The sequence below is a fragment of the Anser brachyrhynchus genome, assembly GCF_964034855.1.
Source record: "Anser brachyrhynchus genome assembly, chromosome: 1".
Classification (NCBI taxonomy): domain Eukaryota; kingdom Metazoa; phylum Chordata; class Aves; order Anseriformes; family Anatidae; genus Anser; species Anser brachyrhynchus.
The window spans coordinates 96,734,643-96,756,866 of record NC_137694.1 but is presented as its reverse complement, the minus strand read 5'-3'; the positions used below and the strand labels follow the sequence as shown (position 1 = coordinate 96,756,866).

Below are 22,224 nucleotides of genomic sequence, written 5' to 3'. Positions count from 1 at the left end.
GTTTCCTAGTATTGCTAATTTTCTTCTTGGGCAGGTAGACTATGCACGTGGCAGAAGATGTAGCTGATAAAATAACAGAATCTTTGGGCCTGTGCAAGCCAAATGAAAACTGCTAAAAGAATACAGCTTTCAATACAGCTTTCCTGTGAGCTAAATCTGATTGAGCAATGGAAAACATTGTTCCAGGAATTGTTTTGGGTTTGATGCTGCCATCTTTATGGCATTACTTGCTATACAAAATACCACCCTGCATATATAAAGTTGACAGGTTCAGAATGCATGGGATAAATTGCCTCCTACTCTAGCCAACTCTCGGCTGTGGCTTGCAGGAGTTGCCATCTCTCTAACAGTAATTTTAGATGCAGTGATAGCTCTTCTGACTGATGTGTCTGAAGTAGCTGACAGCATGAAAGGCAAAGTGATCTAGTTATCTAATGAATGTATCATTACATAATGATACATTCCATATTAATCTCCCTTTATCACCCAGAATTGTCTCTCAGGATCCTTCAGATTATAGGTACAGTTCCTAATAACTTTGGCACATCTATTCTAATTACATGGGTTTGTTTGTTTTCTTTTATTATTTTATTTTGCCAGAAACCAAAGAAATTCAGGGATTACTCAGTGAGCCACTGTCAGGAGTGAAAAGAAAAGGTGCCAACTGAAAGGAAAGTTTGTAATAAAGAAATAATGCGGTTTGATGATAGAGACGGTGGTTATTTAGAGAATTGTTCCAGGCAGATTTCATGTGGATAAAATTTATGCTGAAGGATGTTGTATCAGAGGTTTTAATTTTGTTGAAAGCACATCTGGACTTGGGTTATTATAAGAACCCAACAGATCTGTGTAGGACATGGACAAGCGCGGGAGGATGGGTGTTACCTTTGGGCAAGAAGCGTCCAAACTGACAATAAAAATCATGGAATTGGCATTTGGGTTGGAAGGGACTTCTCGGGGTTATCCAGTCTGGCCCCCTGCTCAAAACAGGCCTAATCAGAGCAGGTGGCGCCGTGCCGTGCCGTGCCCAGGCAAGTCCTGAATGTCTCAAAAGGTGGAGATGCCTCTCCTCCGGGCAGCCTGTTCCAGTGTCTTGGTTAAAAAACAACAACCAGCTGACCAACCAAAAACCCCATAAGGTTAAGAATCCTACTTTGTAACTGGAACTTGCTGTGTTTCAGCTTGTGTCCTTTGCCTGTTTTGCTGTCAGTATGTGTCCTGTGCAGCGTGTCCCCCGCTGGCCCTATGGGCTGTAGTCAGGCCACCGTCGCCCTCCCCTTTCCCCGGCTGGCCAAGCAAGCGGGCACCGGTGTCTCAGCTCCATCTTGCGTGTTGTGTTCCCCAGCCCCTGACTTTTCTTCCTCTTTTCAGTCAGTGGTGTCCATTTTGTTTAAGCCGAGGGAATAGGGAGTCTCGGAAGAGTGGTTTGGGCTGTTCAGTTGAGCAGTTTGACTAAGTTGTGAGTAGCGATGAGTAATCACTAAAAGTTCTACCTCATGGATGTGGTTGGACTAATCCTCCAGAACTGTTTTGTGTTCACCTGTGGCCTTACACAGGTGGAAACTGGGTGCACTGGCGCCTAAGCAACCTGCCAAGATCACCGAGTACCCTTTAGTGAGTGGAACCCAGGAGTTTTCTCCCAGTTGACAAAATGGAAAGAAAAAACAACATAAGGATTGATGAGTAAATGTTGAACCTGCTTAGCAAGTATTTGTATGTATCATGAGAATATCCCCTGACAAGGTGAGCACATACAAAAGGTAGACATTCTTTTTTTCTCATGCTAATGCCTATAGGTAAATACATTTCCACTATGAGGTAAGCTCTGCGAGGTTGCCCTTGCAAGTTGTCCTGGGGTGAAGAGTTCTGTTACTCCTCCAAAACACGTGGCATTGGCATTTTTTGGAAGCTGGGTATTGAAGAAGGCTGTGTGACCCCGTTTCAGCCACTTTCCTGTATTAAAAGGACTAAAAGAATCTGTGCTTTATAATTTAGTCTTTTTATCTCGTTTTGCCATTTAACTAATTTTGAGGCATAGCATACTTGGAAGTTGAAATAAGGTGTTCAACCTCCCTTTGAACACTAGATGGTGCTCCGATATTTGCAAAGTGGCTCTTGGCGATGCAGACCCGAGAGCCTTGTTGCATCTATTTGCATGGGATTCTTCATTAATTTTAACCACCTTATTCATTAAAAAAGTCATGCTTCCGCTGCAGAATATGCTAACGTGCTTGGAAAGAGCAGCCACACAACAGAGAGGTATACACATGGGAAGGGGAGAATGTGTGCATGCATACTCAAGGCTGCGTACCTATTCTTCCACATGAATGCCATGCATATTTAGGTATGATCTTTCACTAAACTTAGTACCCCTTCTATTTTTATATTTTCTCTGTTCATTCTCTTACTGCAATGTCTAGGAGTTGCAGTTGTGGAGCAGGACTGCATTATGCCATGTGTTTTCAAGTTACCTGATAGCAGTGCTGTCCTTGCCTTGCCTGATGTTCTCTCATATGGCACAGTTTGTAATGACTGAGCTACGGCCTCGAAGCCTGAACATCCCCAGCTCACTGGGGAGAAGGGGTGAGCTGTGGTGTGGATCCTGTCCTTGCAGCTGCTGGACCAGCAGAGGTTGCTGGTGGCAGCTGCAGAGCCTGGGCTGGGCAGGGACAGCAGCCCTGTTCTGGCTGCTTCTGCAGGCCTCTGGTTTCTGCACTACAACGAAGAGTCTGCAGAAGTGGGAAAGGAGGGTGAACGAAATGAGCTGCCTTTGCCTCATTTTTCAGAAAAACAAGGTGGGGGGTTATACCTAAGTAGTCTGGATATTTTATCCATTAAATCTTGCTGTCCTTCTGTGGACGTGCTGATGGTTGTCCTCATTGGAATAATGGACCATGATGATGGTTATTCCCATTTATCAAAAGGATGAAGTGGGAAATACAACCTCCTTTTTCTGAAAGTGCCGAGCATCAAATGCACTAATGCAGGGGATATCTCTCAAGGTGAAACTAAGCGATTTGACCAAGACCTCGTACAGGTTTGTTGTTCTTCAGTCACTGCCCGCATCCAGCGGAGACCTTCATGTCTCTGGAGACTAATGTAGGCTGCTCAAAACTGTGGTGACAAAAGTCCTCTGCTCTGGAAGAGAAGTAATTTTTGTTAGATGGTCAAAGAAATCTTCATAAAATTGACCTGTAAAAGGTTATTAGGAATGGCAGAGTTTAAGAACAGGATTCAAACTACCCACTCTGTTTCCTCTGCCACACAGGTTTTTTCTTTCTGACAGCTTTACTCCTGGGAAGCTGCTGAACAGCTTTTGTCATGAGAACTCCTGTTCACAACTAACTTGTCATTAGTCTGACAGCAGATTAAAGGGTATATGACCACAACATCTGTGCTAGCTGAGATCTGGATTTAGTCCACCTACATTAGAGTTAATATTTGACACAATCTAGGAAAAAATAGTGTGTTAACTTCAGCATTTGGTTAAACAGTAGTGCAGGCAAAGTAGTTGCTTTAAGTGCCCATAGCAGTGAATAAGAAACCTGTCGGCAGGGTTGTTTGTGTACTTCAGGGCATCGTAAATCTTTACTACACCGTTACGTACCCTGACTGTTCAAGGTGGATGCAGCACACGCGGTCTTTGGAACATTCACTCGAGCTCTGGGGTGTTAATGCTCACTGGTGTCAGCGGGCCGAAGGACACCGGCTCCCTTAGCTGTGATTCCAAGGCAAACAATTGGTTCTTGTTAAGAACGATTTTCAGAACATTGTTATAAGCTGAGATAATTTAAAGATGCTGAAGGCATTAGGATAGCCTGAAGTGCTGTTGAGAGCTTTCGTTCAGGATTTTTAGGTGTTTCCTTTTGAACCTCTGCTTCCAGCTGCTCATAACGATCTGAAACTCGAACCATTCTGCTGGAAATTTTCCAAACAGCTTCTACTGGGAGTTGAAAGTTGAATGGAAGACTTGAATAAGAATTTGTGGAAAACAAGTTGAAATACTTTCTCAGTCCTAATAAATAAGCAGACAAATAATAAACGAACAAAAAAATAGATAAAAATTCAGTGTTCCTCCAAAGAACTTTTGTTTTGAACAGCTTGGAAATTGAAAGCTGGCGTTTTGACAGAGGAAGGGTGTATAAAAGGAGACTACCTTTGAGTGTGACTATCAATGTTAATGTTTGGATGAGTTTTGAGCCTTTCAAAACTGTTTTTCCTGTAAGTACATTACAAGAAGGATTGTGTAATGGGATGTGCACAGGTAGCTAAGTGTATGTGCAGCCCTGTTGTCCTTTCTCGGGTCACATGCAGACACTAACCTCCTATTTCAAAGTCAGAGACCCAGCATCCAGCAGCTGACCATGGCAGTGTTGGTGATGCCACTACTAATGGATTTTGCAAAGCACCTAAGCTGTATCCTGAAATGTAATTATGCAAGTGCCCTAAGTCTGTGAGATGACTTGTGTTACAGATGCTTTTCTGAGTCAGGGAACAGCTCTGCTTTTGCTATAATCACTGTCACACTCTTCCTGAGTTGGTGGAGGCAGGTAGGAAAATGCTGAGCACTACTGACTACTACTAGAGAAATTATATGGGGCCGTGTAATTAAAGATTACAATAATATAACTTGTGATCTTCACCCTTATAAAGTACATCCTGTAGCATGCATTAAATGGAGAGAGAGTCCCCTCAAAATAAGTGTTAGCTGGTCTTCTAAAGCTGCACTTGTCTTCACAGAGCAGTAGCAGCAGTATGGGGTCCTTCATGTGTTTTAGAGAAATTGTATTCCAACATCATTAGAAAAATAACATGAATCCTATAACTAAGTACTTAATTATAACATGTAATTGAAGAGGGTTGGAGTTAAGAGTTGAGGATATCAGTTCTTGACTCTCTTACATGAGAGACTGGAGGGGGAAAGAATAGGTTACACTAATCACGCCTACATACTACATAGAAAGCCTGCAGTATTTGCATAATCTAGTAAAAGATGATTTCTTCCTTAGCAAATCGGCAGAACAGCCTGATAACGTTGTTGTGAGGTGGGAATGCAGATTTCTAAATCTGGGAAGAAAGTTTTGGGTCTTCAGCCTTCTAGAGCTGTGCTCACCAAGACCCCTGCACATATGGAGTAGATTTATTGAACTGAAATCCCAGTCAAAGGTGATGATTAACTTGGTCAGTGCTACAGAGACAGAAATATCCCCACGTTACTTGGCAGCAGAAGGTCCGGGCAGCAACGGCCATATGCCAAGAAGCATGTACATATGCCAAAAGGCATCTGAGAAGCTGGGTACCAGTAGCAGTGGGAGTCAGGTACCTGGATCTGGAGGAAGTAGCACCTGGTTATGGCAGGGGAAGCGTTCTAAATGCAGCAGTGTTTCACCTGTTTAAAAGATTTCCAGAGTTGATTAAGATTTTTGAAATTTTAACCAATCTTAGTTAGTTTCTAATAGTTGTCTAGAAATTCTGTGAAATTTTCAATAGGTAGGATTTGCTTTATACAAGGAGAGGAAAAAAAAAAAGAGACTTCCAGAATTCACCGGTGAACTTCTGAATACGAGGTTTAGTTTGAGAATTGTCTATAGTCAAGACATTGCCATGGAAATTGCAGTTGCCAGATGTTTCTCAATTTGCAAGTGATCTTTTTGACTCTCTGAAGAAAAGCCTGCCGAGAAAGTGGTGGGAGGACCAACAGCAGCAAGGGGGCTGTGGAATTGGAGTTATAAAAATTATACCAATGCCTGTGTCAGAAACATCAGAAGATGTTTGTATCAGAAGATACCAATGCCTGTGTCAGAAGAGGAGGAGGAAAATGAGATTTGAGAGACAGAGCTAATTGAGAGCTCCATCTGCACAGTGTTGTGGATTTATGTTTTGCCTGGAAAATATCCTGTATTAAAGGAACTGTGAAAGGTAGAAGATGGGTTGAATAGCACAACATACTAAGTGTGCATTGCTGAGGATTCATTTTGGGTTTTAAGGTGCATTACAATGCTGAAAATGAGAGCACTTTCTGCCACTTAAAATGCTGTTCGTTAAATGCCACCAGTATGTTTGAAGTCTCTTGTTTCTTGCAAAATTGTCACCAACATTTAATGGCTTAGCTGTTTCTGCACTTTTTTTTTTCCTTTCCCTTTTCTTTCGTAAATGGATATTTTTCTTTTAAAGAATTATTGATGATAGGAAATTACTCATAATGTGCAAATGGAATTTTTCATACAGCTCCTTTCAGCCTACTTGCCTCAGAAAAACAAAATTTATGTGATCTCAGTCTGCATGTGTGTATCTGACCACTGTCTTGTGTCCTCCCTTTACTCCCCAGTAAGTTTGAAATTACTGGCAGATTTCAGTCAGAGGGATAATGATGTTCCTCCAGGTTTCACAGTAATGCGAAGGGGGAAGAAACCTTCTAAGGCATCTTTAAAGAAAGACTTCATTGTGAGCTCAACCCTAGTTACACATCAGAGAGTCCAGGTGGGTTTGAGCCTTTATTAAATGCTTGAGCTGAAGAGAAGTTGCAGGTAAAACAGTCGGGGATGGGAAACACGAGTAGAAAGAACCAGGGCTCATTATTTCTTGTGTTTGCTTGTCATTTAGTAAGGACAAGTAGTCCTAAAGAAAGGCAGAGTGTAGTGGTACAGAAGTGTATTTGCCTAGTACTGTTGCCTTCTGAAGTTGTACATACAGCCTTCTTGTTCAATCAAACTGAAGGGCATACAGTGCCTGGAAACTAAGAAGACAGACATGTTTGATGAAGCAGCAAGTGCTTTGCTCTGTGATAAAGTGACACTAGCTATTTTGCTAACCGTTCCTTTGCTCTCTGAAAAGCATCTCGCTGTAGCAGTCCAGTCATAGACTGTATGAAAGGAAGTGATGCTGTTTGTTTTGTATAAACTAGAATTGCTTTACAGCTTTTAGAGTACAAGTATCCCATTTATTTCATAGAATCCCAGGATGGTTTGGGTTGGAAAGGACCTCAAAGCCCACCCAGTTCCAACCCCCTGCCATGGGCAGGGACACCTCCCACCAGACCACGTTGCCCAAAGCCCCATCCAGCCTGGCCTTGAGCACCCCCAGGGATGGGGCATCCACAGCTGCTCTGGGCAGCCTGTGCCAGGGCCTCACTGCCCCCACAGGGAGAGCATTTCTTCCTTATATCTCATCTAAACCTACCATTTTTTAGTTTAAAGCCATTCCCCTTGTGCTATCCCTGCACTCCCTAGAGTCCCTCCCCAGCTTTTCTGCAGGCCTCCTTTAGGCACTGGAAGGCCGCTACAAGGTCTCCCTGGAGCCTTCTCTTCTCCAGGCTGAACAACCCCAACTCCCTCAGCCTGTCTTCACGGGAGAGGTGCTCCAGCCCTCTGAGCATCCTCATGGCCCTCCTCTGGACTCGCTCCAACAGCTCCATGTCCTTCTTGTGCTGGGGGCCCCAGAGCTGAATGCAGCGCTCCGGGTGGGGTCTCACGAGAGCAGAGCAGAGGGGCAGAATCACCTCCCTCGCCCTGCTGGCCGTGCTGCTTTTGGTGCAGCCCAGGATGTGGTTGGCTTTCTGGGCTGCAGGTGCACATTGCCAGCTCGTGTCGAGTTTCTTATCCACCAACACCCCCAGGTCCTTCTCCTCAGGGCTGCTCCCAATCCATTCTCCTCACAGACAGTATTTGTGCTTGGAATTGCCCCGGCCCAAATGCAGGTACATTTACTAGTGCCTAGAGTGTGGCAAGGCCTCCCAGAGTAAGGATTTTATTAAAGTTGGAGGAAAGGAGGCACATAAGGTTAAGTTGTCTTGCCTGAGGTTGCACAGGCAGTCCAAGAAGAGCTGGGAGCAGAGGAATCCCAGTCCCATTTTCTAACTTCCATCAACCTTTATTTAGCATCTCAGAAGACTGGTCATGATTTTTTTTCCCCTCTCCTGGATGAAAACTGTTTGCACAAATGGAGTTGGCCAACTCATTAAATATTTTGGCATCTATTAATGTAATTTAGCTTGACATGTCTTGTTTGATGTTTCAACCTCATCATTTTATGTAACATTTTTGTAGAGACTCTTAATTGTTTTAAATGGTTTTGATTTTGCTCTTTCAGCTTCATGGTTTTATCCGCAGGGGACTGTCACATCTGAGATGTCCTTACCCGAAAGAAAAGCACTCCTAGCCCACTGGTTGAGCCCGTCTTTAAAGCTCATTGAAGTGACAGCTTTTGTCTGGTGTTCTGAATACATGAGAACGCAGTGCTACTTGAAAAGCTAGGTGTCCTGTTCCCTGGGGAGATACACCTAAAGGCGTTCAGCTGAAAATAAAGCAAAGCTGTCTGAATGTTAGAATGGGAGAACACTAAAGCTAACAACAGCAAACAGTTTGAAGCAATAGAAGTAGTATTTCTGGGGCTCTTCAGAAAGCAGGTGAGGCTGTGACAGTGCTTCTACCTGTGGCCTGTTGGGGGAGCATGAGTCTGCGAGTGGCTGCTTTGGAGGGAGGCGGAGATGGAGCTGGCTGCAAGCCCCGATTCCAGCTCCTCAGATTAGGATTTTATCGCTTTCTTTTCAGTTTTGCTGAAGTCCTTTTGTGGTAGAGTTAAATATGAAGTGGTGATTAGTCCAGAAGATTGAATGGTCTGTGAGCTCTGAGGAGCTGTTTCAAATAATTCATAACAGGACTTAGATACCCACTGTTAAGAGATTAATCATACATCTACAACAGTAACTTCTGGATCCAATTCTGAGAATCTGAGGTTTTGGGGAAGGCAGCTAGTCAGGTCCCCCACTTCATCCTGTTGTCTGAAGAGCACGAGGCCAACATCTGTTGAGGGATGGCACCAACACAGACTGCAGTAGCTCTATGTAGGTTCTACAGAAAAAATAGGAAAGATGAGAAAAAAGATACCAGTGGGCTGGCCATTTCAACAAAGTCTAACTTTTGCCAAAGAGAGTGCTCAGCAAACTTGCATACACTTGTAATTTATTTATTTCTAAAAAATGTAAGTACATGTTAGTGTATAAGTAGATTACCTTATATTGGAGTCAGCTTCATATCTTCACCTGAAAAGTTGTAAAATAATTTGTATTTTTGTCCTTTAATACCATCTAATTTTTTATAAAAATATTCTTGCTCTCCCAAAATATTTCAGAGAGTGCCAACAGCCTGGCATAGGAAGCAGCCAGGTTGTTAAATAAAAGTTTCTCCTAAAACTGTTGCCGGAATTCTAGGAAGTTTCAGGACTCTCTTTCCAGAAGGTTGTCTTTCTGTATGAGGAGAAATACTCATTCAGTTTGAGGATTGTTCTTGCCTGCTGGCCCAACCTGTTCCCAGTAATTTTCATACAAATAGCTTGATCGCTAAGATCAGTGTTTGAGCACAGCTTTTCCCTGGGATGGCACAGAGTTTTACAATGTACAGAATCAGGAGATCAAGACTGGTCTTTTTTGGCTTTGATTCAGCTTCTGATGAGGTTTATGCAGTCTTTTTATTGTTTCAGTGGGAGTTGATTCAGGTCCTTTTGATTTGTTTTCCCTCAGATCGGATTTCAGAGCCACTGAGTCACTGGGAAAATCGAAGGAGCAGCAGACATGAAGCTACCCACCTAAAACAGCGACGTTCTTTGTGACTCCTAAACTTATAAATATGTGGGCAATGGGCCGTGAGCCTGTGTCAAAATTTCGTGCATGCTGCCGCTCCTGATAGCATATATAAGCCTCCACAGAGGCAGGATTACTAACAGCATGTAAAGGTGCACTTTCCAGATACCTCAGAGCTTTTGTAATTCTAAGAAATATTTTGATAGTTTCATGTGAAACTTCTTGAGTAATAAGCTGAAGGAGTCAGGGTGCATTGCAGGCTGGGAACTGTTTTAAGCACAGGTGGTTGTTCCTAGTCAGCTGGAGATCGTAGAGATTACAGCTAAGAGCATGAATTTGGCAAACAGGTAGAAAAATATTAACTTCAGGCTCACTGATGGGACAGAATTATCTCTATAATGAAAAAGAATAAAGTCATATGAAAGGCAAGATCCTAGTAAAAATTTGTTGCCTGTATGTTAACACGGGGAATCATCTCAACTGCCCTTCTCTTAGACTATGGTGAGCCAGAAATTGCACGTGACCAGTAGAAACAAATTGCTTAAAACCCTGATTTCCTGTTTACTCCATTGTAAGAGATGGATTTCATCTCTAGGATGAAATTTCTAGTCAAAACTAGAGGGAGAGGACAAAGATACTCATCCCGGAACAGTAAAAGAGTGTGTCAGTCAGGAAGCACCTTGAAGTTGGGATAACTGTATGTTACCAGTTGCATGTTCTGCTTAGCTCAGACCAGAGGGATAAAATTGTTCTTCCACCTTCCCATGGAACTACTTTACTCCCTGAGCTGCTGTTCTACCCCTCTGTTGTTTCTCATGAAAGCTTTGGAAGATCTGCTTTTGTTTTACTGCAGAACAGAAGCCCTTTGGAAATCTGAGAGCTTTCCAGGACAAGAGATCGTTTCCTGCCCAGCTTACCAAGCGTTCTGCTTTCCGGTTATGAGCTTCCTTGGCAGCCACGTTCCAGACAAACTGTTTCTCCCTGCTGCAGAGTTTTTTATGAGCACAGTTCTGTCAGAAATGCTTTGATTTAGCTTCCAGAACTTAGCCCCATGCTAGCAAAGAGTGCCTGCTACTCCCGTCACTTTCAGAACTAAGTACAATATTTGATTTTTTTTTTTATTCAGCTGTACTTCAATAAATGTTTCTCATGTGCACAGAGCCATAGAATACATACTCCTACTGCATATTCACACATAGAAGTATAAACAAAAAGCCTAAGCTAGCAAAACCTACACATATATCCAAATGTTTTTCCCTGCAGCTTGTGAAAGAAGGAATAAAGAGAAAGATTATTCTTTTTGTCTTCGCAGTAGGTGAACTGAGATCACTGATTTCAGTGGCCCTGGATTTTACCGTAGAAAGGGCTGCAAAAACTGAACTAAAGACAGCAACTCTGAAACGATCAGTATGTGAATATAAAGCAGACAGTCACTGCTGGGTTTTCTAATGCTGGTAATTTTTCCACTGATGTGAAAGCATAAGGAAAAATATTTCTGTCTCAGTAGGTATTGCTTGGTTAATAGTGTGGTCGTGATCGAAGAGGCTGTGTGTAATTGTGATGAGGGTGCAGATACAGAAAGGAATGGAAACTAATGTTTTAAAGGGAGATTTTTTTGAGTTATAAGGTATTCGTAGTTTGACTTGATTTGTTACTATTTGAGCTGTTCACGGTGACACGATTTCACTGGTCCCTAACCGTGTCAGCCATTTCCCCTCTTCGGTTGAGGGCTGTGAAGGATGTGGTGTTGGTCCAGAGCGGGGTGGTGCACTGAGCACGACGCCACCTGGCAGATCCCGGCTGGTCTCTGATCACCCCGTTCTGGACATGTGTTTTCTCTGTGAGTTGCCTTTCTTAGGAGGAGGAGCAGAAGGCAAGGAGCAGCCACAGCATGTTTCCCATAGTACCTTCCCCTCTTTGAGACTCCTTTCCACGTGGCAGCCTGGGACACGCTCGTGGAAGAGTGTGTAGGAAAGTTGTCTGCCATAGCAGTTATGGTGATTGTGCACTTTAATGGAAGATGAAAGTAAATATTTGTAAAAGATAATTTCAGGGTTGTGAAAGCTTTATATTCTATTGCAGTCCTTACTGTATGTGATGGGAAGTGGACAGATGTTTGTGTTTGGTATTTGTCTTTGCATTAAGTAACAAAACAAAAGTCTCACTTCTCATTTAAAAAGATTTATTAAGAGCTTAATATGTAGTCAATTTTTAAAACATATGATTTGAAATCGGTTGATGTTTTTGATGAGTTGGAGTGTCAGTTTTACAGCGATGCCTGGGAAGGGCTCATCTGAATATGTTTGCATTATTCCATTTTGTGATTGCATTCTGGATTGCCTTCTGTCAGTTCTAAGGCTATCTGTATGAATCTGCAATAGTAAGTCCTCTTGTGTTTTACATTGTACTTGCTTGGCAGAGTCCGCAGGTTGCTTTTAATATTGAATTACTTCACGTTGCGGTATGGAACAATCTATCTGTTCACAAATGTAATCTGTTTCCAGTTACTTTTCTAATGTTTTCCTTAAGCTTGTAAGCTTTCTTCTGATAGTGTTCTCTGCATTTAAAAATGACTTATTGTGATATTTTTATGTCTATAAAGCAGAGAAAATTGTAGTTATGGCCCAGCTTTACAGATTTAATTTTGATCATTTTAGAAAACTGTTAGCTCTGTGTGTTTTCCAGGTATAAAATAATAACCAGTTCCAATTTTCCTGCTAACTGATTCCATTACTGGGCATTTGGGGGTTAGCTCAGCAGTGCTTTCCAAGCCTAAGTAGCCTTTATTACCTTGGGTTTGCTTGCCATCCTGAAAGAAGATAATACAGAGTGGTCATTTCGGCCATTCAGCTAAATAAAAAGCAGTGGCCAGCAGAGCGTGCTAAATAGCAAATGTGAATAGCTCAGACATGGAGTAAGATCTCAGAAAATGAATTTTGAATGCATCTTAAAACCAAGGATATGTTAAAAGAAAAAAAAAAAAAAGCAGGCCAATTCCTCAACAGACAAGACACAATGCAGTTCTTCACTGTAAATGCGAAGATACTGGTGACTAAATGAAAAATCTAAAGGCATTTTCTTTGCTTGTTCATGTAAATGTGTTACTTGCCTGAGACAAGTAAATATTTGGATGTTCCCGAAGTTTTACATAAATGAAAATTAGTAGCTTCTCTGTCAACTGCTACCTAGCAAACATGTTTGAAAGTGATGCTATAATATAAAATTGGTAATGTAAATACAATTGTATCTGTCTTGGTGTTATGAGGAGTGCATCTTCATTTATTTCATATGTCACTAATCCTCATCTGGAGGTAGTACTTGAGGAACAAGGACAGCATTTCTTTTCAGACAACCTCTGTGGTAGACAGCTGCTTCAAAGTGGTTCTGTGTAACATGCATCCTTGATCAGATGGTGGTCAAATACATCAGTCAAATGCTTTGTCTCGTCTTCCAGCAGTAGGAGTGTATTTAAGATCAAGGGCGAAATTTGTCATTTATTATAATCTGTCAGCCCTCCTTGTTGTTCATTGCCAGTGACATGCCTATATGGAAAAACTAAGGTGTGAGTTTTCACGTAGGAAGGTGTTTGTTCTGGCTTACGTATGTCTAGAACGACAGTGGTAGCAGTGAAGACATGAGCATGACTAGCGTATATAAGGGCCTGAAACTAGGCTAAGTCCTCAGGGAGTTTTTGTGCAGGATGCTGCACCTAAACCATATGTTTAAATAATGTCAAAGGCTGTAGTGTGTAGTGTAGAGATAAGACTGTGCTGCTCCCACTGTGCAAGTCTCCCTGTGTTACAATCATGTCTTTATTTTGCAGTGGAGGGCACCTAAAGGGCTGACAGTAGGGTGGGGAACTTGCCTCAACGCCTTTAACTGACCAGGCATATGTATTCGTCGCACTGTGAAATTCTGAAATTGTTCTTTTTTATCTCATTCTTACCCATCGGTGCTTCTGTTAAGTCTTTAACCTGCAAAAGCTCTTATGTCAGTTTTAAGCTGAAGATGTTGAAAGAAAAGCTGCACTGACAACAAAAGGAAGATCACGGATTTGTTTGGCTTAATGTCTGTAGGCTTCCACTCACCACAAAAGTGATTACGATTCTTTACCTTCTGATGTTCCGGAGCAGTCATTGAAGCCCGTGGGAACTCCTTCTGTCTGGTTGCTTAGTGGGCTGTCTTTGAAACAACTGAAATACTGCTGTTTTCTAATATCTGAAGGACAAAAAAAGCCTACTTGGCTGCAACTTCAACTCCCAGTTGTACCTAAATGTTTAAAATAAGAGAGTACAGGTACTTCTAAAGAGTGGAAGCCTGTGATGAGACCACGCTTGCCCTCAGGAGTAGCAATCAGATTTAGCAAGGCTATGGAAAATAAAAACGTAGAGCTCCATCTAGCAGCTATCAAATAACTGGTATTGTAGGACCAACAGCTACCAAACACACACCACTAAGAGGTGCTGGAGCTGCACGTCCACATGCACTGCATCGCCTTTGTGCTTGCTTCCCTGAAGGATGAGTGGAGACAAACTAAGCATGTATCTACAGTTTCATAATTATTGCAGTCTACCTTTCAAGTCACACTCCGTAATGGCAGAAAATGAGGTGTAAATGAGATCAGGTTGCTCGTGCTTTATGTAAATTTCAGGCAGTTAAGTAGTGAATTGAACTAATGTCCTTTGCTCAAATATGTTTATCTCAGCATTAACAGAAGTTCAGATATCACTGGTCAGGAAGAAGAAAGTGTTTTGCTGTAACTCGTGTGGGAAACGTTAAAATTCAGTATTTTCATTGTGAGCAAACACCCTTTTTTAACATACCAAAGTAAGTCAGATACCTGGCTCAATTTTGCAAAATTAAGAAGTCTAACAAGAACTGCTACAATAATTCAGATTTAATGGGTGATGAAATCAGAATAAGATTTGAGATTGCCTGGAAAAGTGCCATATTGTTTTTATCATACTTAAAAGATGAGAGCTGACAAGTGAAAAGATGTCACCAGCTGTGTTAAGCAGATGAAGATGTGCAGGCTGTGCATTTACTAATGATTTTTTTGACTTTTCTGATAGCAAGGAAGTTTATTATTTATTATTATTATTACTACTACTATTACTGTTATTACTATTTGTATATTTAAAAACATGTATGGTTGCTCTGATAGCCCTTCCTTTTTTGTTTCAGAGTCAAGATGATAGATATGCTTTCACTGCTGAATGGTATGACCCAAATGCTTCACTCTTTCGGCGTTATGAGCTTCTCTATTATCCAAAGGATGGATCAGTTGAAATGGTAAGAATAAAAGAAAAAATCCTGTTATTATAAGTACAACATCCAGTTAAACAGTTTGAAAAATGGAAGGCCACTACCTGTGCCAATTAATTTTCCAGGTAATGAAAATGTAATTTAAGATGTACCTTGCTTTGTTTCTAAAACTAAACAAAAAGCAAAAATACTAGGTCACAGTGGAGCATGTGGAAAAGCTTCCATGTTAATGATTTTTATCTTAAATCTTATTTTGGCATGGAGAGATTCATTTTCACAAATCTGTTTTCATTCAATCTCTACTTGGGTTTTAGTATTGGAACTGATCAGTGCTAACCTACTGCATGAGAAACACAAATTGAAGCTAATTCCAAGCAGGGAAATAAGCTTCAACTGAAATTCCAGAAGTCTCTTAAGAGTAAAGTGTAAAAAAAAAAAAAATTATCAAAGTAGAGGAAATGGTAAACTACTCTTAATTTGGTTTTAAAGCAAGGAAGGATGTTTCAGACAGTGGGATCCAAATTTTTCCATCAGTGGTGCTTTTTGACTTATGGTTCATACAACTACTCCCCTCTGTTTATTAATAGGTTAAAACAAGCATGTTGCAGAAGCAGGCACATATATAGAAATGAAGTATGGATAGTACAGATAATCCTAGTGAAACAGCCAATTCTTTGTGCTCCCCTTTAGGAATGGGTGAATGGTTTTGACTAGTCTTTTCTAATTTTTAATGGAGAACTGAAGGTCTGGGAGTAGACTAGGTTTGGATATTCACACTTCTTAATTTTATTATGAAATTTTAGTTTTCCTGCTGTAAGTATCAAATGCAGAGATCAGAAATAAGAAAACTAGCAAAATGTGCCTTTTCTTACCCAAACAATTGCTTACTGAAACCATGGTACCCATCAGTGTGAGGGGATGCACTTTGCACTTTTTACTGATAGTCTCTTTAAACAAACTCTACCATGATGTTGTCCCTTTTAAGTTAGTTATTTGTATGATGTCTGTGTGCACAGCTGTCAAAATGTGAGGATTTTTTTTTTCCAGAGACAGTTTAGCTAATCAGTCAGGAGCCGTAATAATCTTCCTACACAACCATGTGTAGGCTGACAAAATTGTTGTTCATTTCACCTAGATGTCTCAAAACCAAGAGCTTTCAAGGTGTTCTTGAGCTGTCTTAACACTTTCTGCATCAAACATTTATGACTTGGTAGACTAGCATTTTGCTGCTGTGCTCCCATTTTAAGATAGTGCTGTGTGTTCACAGTCATGAGTCTACACGGACTGTGTATGATCAAGACAACCATTAAAAAAGCAAAAATGCTTGTAACACCTCTATAGAAAGGATTTCTTAAAATCAGTTTTGGGGTGAGTTTGTGGACAGTGAATAAATTTAGGATTGCCTTCTGGATCTTTTTTTTTTTCAGTTTCTCTGAAAATCGGTGATTCTTTCTTCATTACTGCCAAATTCTTCTGCATCTTTTGGTGTCTTCCCAAGAGATGATGGCTGCCCACCCTTACCTCTAACATGCTTTAGGAGAAGGGAGGTAATGGATGTGAGCCTGCTTCTCCCTGCTTAAGGGAGAGATTGATAGAGAGATCACCTTTCCTACTGTTGCAGTGATAGCTCTCCTTTATCACACACCCCAGCTGAGGGTGGAATGGAGCAGTTGAAGGCTTATGTTATGTGAAATCGTCAGCTTTTCTTTTTTAGTCCTTCATATCTTGGTTATTCCTGGGAAGGAAAATTGCAGAGGGAATAATGTGACAAGTTTCCAGCTTGCCTTGCAGCCATTAGAAAACAGCGCAGGTTTTTGTCCAAGAACAGCAAGCAACTGTTGTGATCAGACTGGATGCCTCGACAGAGATGTGCCCAACTGTCCAAGTTTTCTGTAGCTAATAACTCTCACAGGAAATTCCTACAGCCTGAACAACTTTTCTTTCTACAGAGTATTTTCTAAAAAGAGAGAAGTCTTTAAAAAGAACATGTGCTTAGCAGAGAACTACTTTATTTTGGATAATTAACCTGCACATGTACATGAGAGAAGGGGGAAAAAGCAATCAAATTTGTCTTACATCTGTTCTGTTGCAGTTTATCATTTGCATTATAAAAAGGTATTTTAAACAGATCCAAAATTCCATTCTAAAGAATTCTTTAACACAGATAGATATCTCTCTTGTTTCTTTTCCCCTCTTCATCTTCTGCTTGAGAAGGGAGAAAAAGCTGGGGAGATTGGCTTTCTAGCAACTGTTAGTGAAATAGCCAAGGAAATGTTCAGATTTTTAGTCAAGATGCTGAAGAATTTTAATATTCAATTCAGTTAATAGGATCCCTGGCCAAGTACAGGAAAAAACAAGTAGCTGAATTCAAGTGATTTTTTTTTCAGTATGTTATTGTTTCATTTACCCCTATGCTTGTAACTGAAGGACACGTAGTAGGATTGGAGAGGGCTGAAGATATTTCAGCAGGGGAGGATTCTTCCTTGTAATTCTGCCTCAGCAGAAGGAAGCATCCAGGTAATTTATATTCTCTGATCTCCAAAGTTTTAGCTGTTCTGGAAAAGCTCACAATTCATCAAGCTCAAGCCTAAAACAGGAGATTAATTCAAACATTTCAGAACATGGAGTATGTAATTTTACTGATTTATTTTTTTCTCCAAGGCTTGCAGGAATGGAGTTTTCTCGTAATGCTGTTCTAGTTTGTATACCATTGCAATGGAGGACAGTACACATAAATGAAAACAGAAAAGGAGAAGTTTAGCCTGAAGAGGACAAAAATTTTCTTTTCATAGGATTCCATTTCTCCAAGAAACTGAAGGGATCTGTAATATTTACTTGGAGCAGAGAAGAGTGTGTTCATCAGGTTCTCTTTTGTGCTTTGCCAGCCCACCCAGAAAACTGCACATTACCGTCTTGCTACTTGCTGAGAAAGATGATACAAAGCTGAATTGTCTTGACAGGCATTTGAGCTTGCAGCTCTAGGCAGTGAGAACTTCTCAACCTAGTGCTGCAGCCATCCATCCATCCCTAATTCAGAGTCTTATGCAGTCAAATAAAGCGTAGTATCACTGGAACAATGCCCTGAAGAGGAGACTTGCCACAGACAGTGTGCATCATGGTCATTACTGGTGTGAGCCATTGGCCTGTGAAACGGCACAGATCTGCTAGGGGGAAATTCTCAGTGAGACTGGGCAGAGATATCCATAGGCACGTGAACCATTTATCACAGTTTGAATTAGCACAAGCAAATGGTAAAATAAAAAATGCAAAGACAGCTGTCACCCTGAGACTGTTTAAACGGAACAAATTTTTAATCAGGTTTTAATCTTCTAGGCATTCACAGTACGCATGCAAGTTCACATGGTTAGGAATTAAATCAATTTAGTGATCAGATTCAATCTCACCGTACCATGGAAATTTCTGAAAGTAGAGTAAAAATTATGTTGAGTTTGCCTACAGCTTAGATCTCTTGCTATGATAAATCTTAATCTTCTTTTCTCTGCAGTATGATGTGAAGAACCATCGCACCTTTCTGAAGCGCACCAAGTATGAGAGCTTACACCTCGAGGATTTATTTGTGGGCAATAAAATTACAGTTTTTTCTCGTCATCTTTCCTTGGTGGATTATGGAGATCAATATACAGCACGCAAGCTGGGGAGCCGCAAAGAGAGGTACGAAAACATGGGTTTTGAAATCTTCCTTTGTAGCTGGGGATTCAGAGTAGTTGTTCTGTGCTGGAAATGATATAAGATTTCTTTATTGTGGCGAGAAGATGAATTACTCGCAGGTTTGCATGCAGTTTGAAGTGATCTGGCATACTGATGGCTGGAGGGAAGCAAAGTGTTCCCTGCTTGTAGGCAAACCCATGATTGTCCCTCCCACGTGATAAATCTTCAAGGCCAGCTTATCCATGGTGTCAAGTGCTGCCTTCTCCAGGTCTCTCAAAAGAGAAGAGGCTGAGGAGGAAAACACGGGCTCCAGTTCAGCTTTGTTACTCCCCTCAGGGCAGGCAGCAACAGTATTGTGATTTGCGGATTCTCTTGGGGCAGTATTGGTGTGGTAACCATGATGCGTGCTGCGCTTGGAAGTCCTGAATCTTGCAAAACTATCACCCGTCTCTGGAGTCTGTGCACAAACCTAGCACCTTACCAAACAGATCTGCTCTGTGTTAATGTATAACATTTTTCAGTAATAACTGAAAACAGTAAGAACAGGAGTGAGAGAGTCCCATTCCCATTCTCCATTGCTTTTCCCACCATGGATGTGTTTTGTTTGTTGTTGTGTTGTTTTTTTGTTCTTTTTTTTTTCCTGAGAATGTTTTCAGCATTTCCTGAAATGCATCATGAGGATGGGAAGAGTAGAGTGGGAATGTCAATAAAATCTTCAGGCTTGTTTGTTAAGACAAATTTCATTTATAATGGGTAAAGGTAAGACTCATTGTCTCTTTTCGTTTGAAAGACTTGCTTTGGGAAGGACATTAAAAGCCCATCCAAGAATAAAAATATCATGAGAGACTTAATAAAATAACAACAAGATTACTTTACAAGGAATTTAAATCTGATTTGATTGCACTGCAGGTAATTTCTGAATTTGCAAATTAGAATTTTTTTATAATTTATATATTTTGCTCCAGCTTTTTTTGAAAAGAGTACAGGATATTTTCTTAGGTATGATGTTCCAGGGAGCCCTATTCAGCTAGTTGCTTGTTTCCTCCAACTATGTGGGCTTATTTTGAGCTCTTTTTGAAGAGGTGTAAATAACTGGGCACGCAGGAAGAGCTGCAAGTTTTAACACTCTTCTTAGTCTTAACCTCACAACAACATTGCCTTGGGAATGACTGCCATAATAAGTTTCCAGAGGGAGTTTTTCAGGTACTTTTTCTTCAACCTGGAGTTGGGAGTCGTGGAAGGGTAGCAAAGCAGGTAGAGAATAGCAAAGGAGGGCTTCTGTATGTGTTACTGCTCACAGTGTGCCTCATTGGAGCCTTGGGTAGATTGCATCTGTGTTGTTTATGGTTTTTATATCAATGTAACTTTTTATAGCTGCGTACTTTCTGCTCTGCCTAAACTAGCATAAGCCGTGGTGCTGATGCAGTTATACCAAGAAAAGGTAGCTTGTGATAAAATGGCATGTTCTTCTCATCAGGGAAGCTGTATGTGTATACAGCAATGCTGCATAGTCAGCAACACCAGAGTTGTGTCAGTGAGGTGGTCCTGGGAGAGTGGGTGAGGTTTTATACTGCTCTACGAAAGGAAGGAGGGAATTTATGACATGTCAGCTGTTTGGAAAACATTTTAGGAATGTCGACTGAAAGATAACATAGATATGCAAGTGGTGTTACATATTCAGAATGGCCTAGGGGAACACAGTGAAAGGCGTTTTAAACAGGCAAGGGATCCTCAAAATCTGCTTTCTTCACAGAAGCTAGCTTTCACTGGGTAAACAGGGTCATAGTGAAGGAGCCCTTGGGCAAAATGGTTGCATATGGGGTGTTTGTCTTTTTGGCCTGGCCCTAGCAGCCTTTACAGCAGCTATTAGAGCTATTAGTTAAATAGATACAGTAAGGTTAATGCAGTACATAATAATTCCTAAAGATAATTTGTAGTTGGAATTCTACTAATAATTTTGTGGATGTCGTATGAGGAGAAACATTCCCCTGTCTTTTCTTGCCTCTGTGCTGTACAAGACTACCTGTACTTTATTTCGACTTTGGAGGTACAGTCTTTGGTCACTGAATATGCATGGAGGCAGGGTCAGAAAAGGCCTATAAGGAAGACTGAGAAATATACATTTAAAAAAAAAAAAAAGATGATTGTTGAATTAGGGGCCTTCTTTTTTGTCAGAAAAGCAAGCAAATGTGACTCTAGGTACGTGAGGCACAAAACAGATGTATTAAGAGACCAGTTATTACACAGGCCCTTTCTTGATTTATGCTAATGACAATTCAATGACAGTTCAATGACAATTCAATGTAGTCTGACTAGTGTGTCCTTTTTAAGCAGACTATACTCAGAGTCAGTTAATACCTGCGTTTTTGAAAATTGTATGAGAAAGCTTGTGTCTCAACCAAAATACTCAAATTCTTTTATGATCGGATATGCTATTAATATGCTTCCAGTTATTGACATAATTAGTGGTTCATCCCCTACAAGACATAAGCTACTGTACGTGTAACAGTCCTATGATGAGGAATAAGTAGATCTCACAAGCATAGCCACATCATGGGTTGTGCACCATTCCTTTGATCAGTTCCCATCTTCTGTTTTTTCAGTACTCCCTGGAGTACTGTCATAAAGTCCTTCTGAAAATGTAAGTAAACATGCTTAATTCTTTCTCCTTTGTTCCTAGGCATAAAACTGTTTCATAAAGTACTTTGCAGACTGCATCACGTCAAACCACAAAAACATATTGCTAATTAAAACTAAAAATAGGGCACATGAATCAAAATTCAATTTCAGAAACAGTCTTCAGCATCTTGAATTATGCTTTTTCTTACCCCGTGTGTCTCTGAAAAGCTCATACTGAAATGTTACAGCTTATACACCAATGCTAGAGAAAAGATAATATAAGAGTTGCTCAGTGCAGTATTTATTAGTCTTCTAGGGAAATTACTTGATAATGTAATGCTTCATTACATATTGCAAGGAATTACAATTTTACTGGAAAGCTTGAAATTAGAAAAGTAAGGGTCAGTTTATTTCTAGTATTAGCAGTCTGTGCTGAACAGCCTGTGTAATAACATAGATTTAAAAAAAGTTCCTCAAGGAAATGCAAAGTGCACTGGAGATCTTATTCCAGTGATTTGATCCTTGGTGTTCATGGTAAACGAGAAAGTTGAGAGCCTCTTATGGCAGGGTGCATGTCATGCCTTGTGTGACTGTGTGCACACATCAGTCTAGCACGCAACTGCTCCCCCTCATGTGCCTTGGTTCACATGGCACATCCTGTCATATGATAAATAGTGTCGCAAAATGAAGTGGAGCTGTGATATCCTTGGGAAAGGTGTTGAGCGGTCTGTGGGCCATATGAATTATGCTGGTACACTTTCCTGTGCAGTGGCCAGAGGTCAGCCTTTCCTGGTCTGAAGACAAGGCTAAACCAGTTTTGGTTGACGCTGTGATGGACTGAAACATAGGGTCAGCTGACTACTCTAATGCAATTTCTGGTAACTGCCTGCACCCTTAGTCCACAAGCCTTTTGGGTTATTTTTCCCAACAGATCTGGGCCTTATGCTGATCTGTGTAAATTAGTTTTCCGATGCTTGAGGAAATCTGTGTTGGTTTCTGAGCCGTGGAGGTCATCTATGCCTCCCCCTTGCTTTCAGATGAAACGTTACATGCATTCAAATTTCCCTCTTTCCATTTCTTGCCCTGACATCTCC

General features: G+C 41.0%; 1 protein-coding gene across 7 annotated transcripts in view; it reads left to right on the top strand.

The window, feature by feature from the left end:
* NME7 (NME/NM23 family member 7) overlaps nt 1-22,224 on the top strand; it is a 96,878-nt gene that overhangs the window by 4,794 nt on the left and 69,860 nt on the right. For 5 of the 7 annotated variants that reach the window (XM_080566317.1, XM_080566320.1, XM_080566316.1 and 2 more), the window contains 2 exons: nt 14,762-14,869; nt 18,348-18,514. In XM_080566317.1, coding sequence (XP_080422443.1) covers nt 14,762-14,869; nt 18,348-18,514 — 275 coding nt within the window. Of the gene's footprint in view, nt 1-6,328; nt 6,481-14,761; nt 14,870-18,347; nt 18,515-22,224 lie in introns of all 7 variants that reach the window. The other 2 variants (XM_080566314.1, XM_080566315.1) reach the window with 1 other exon arrangement.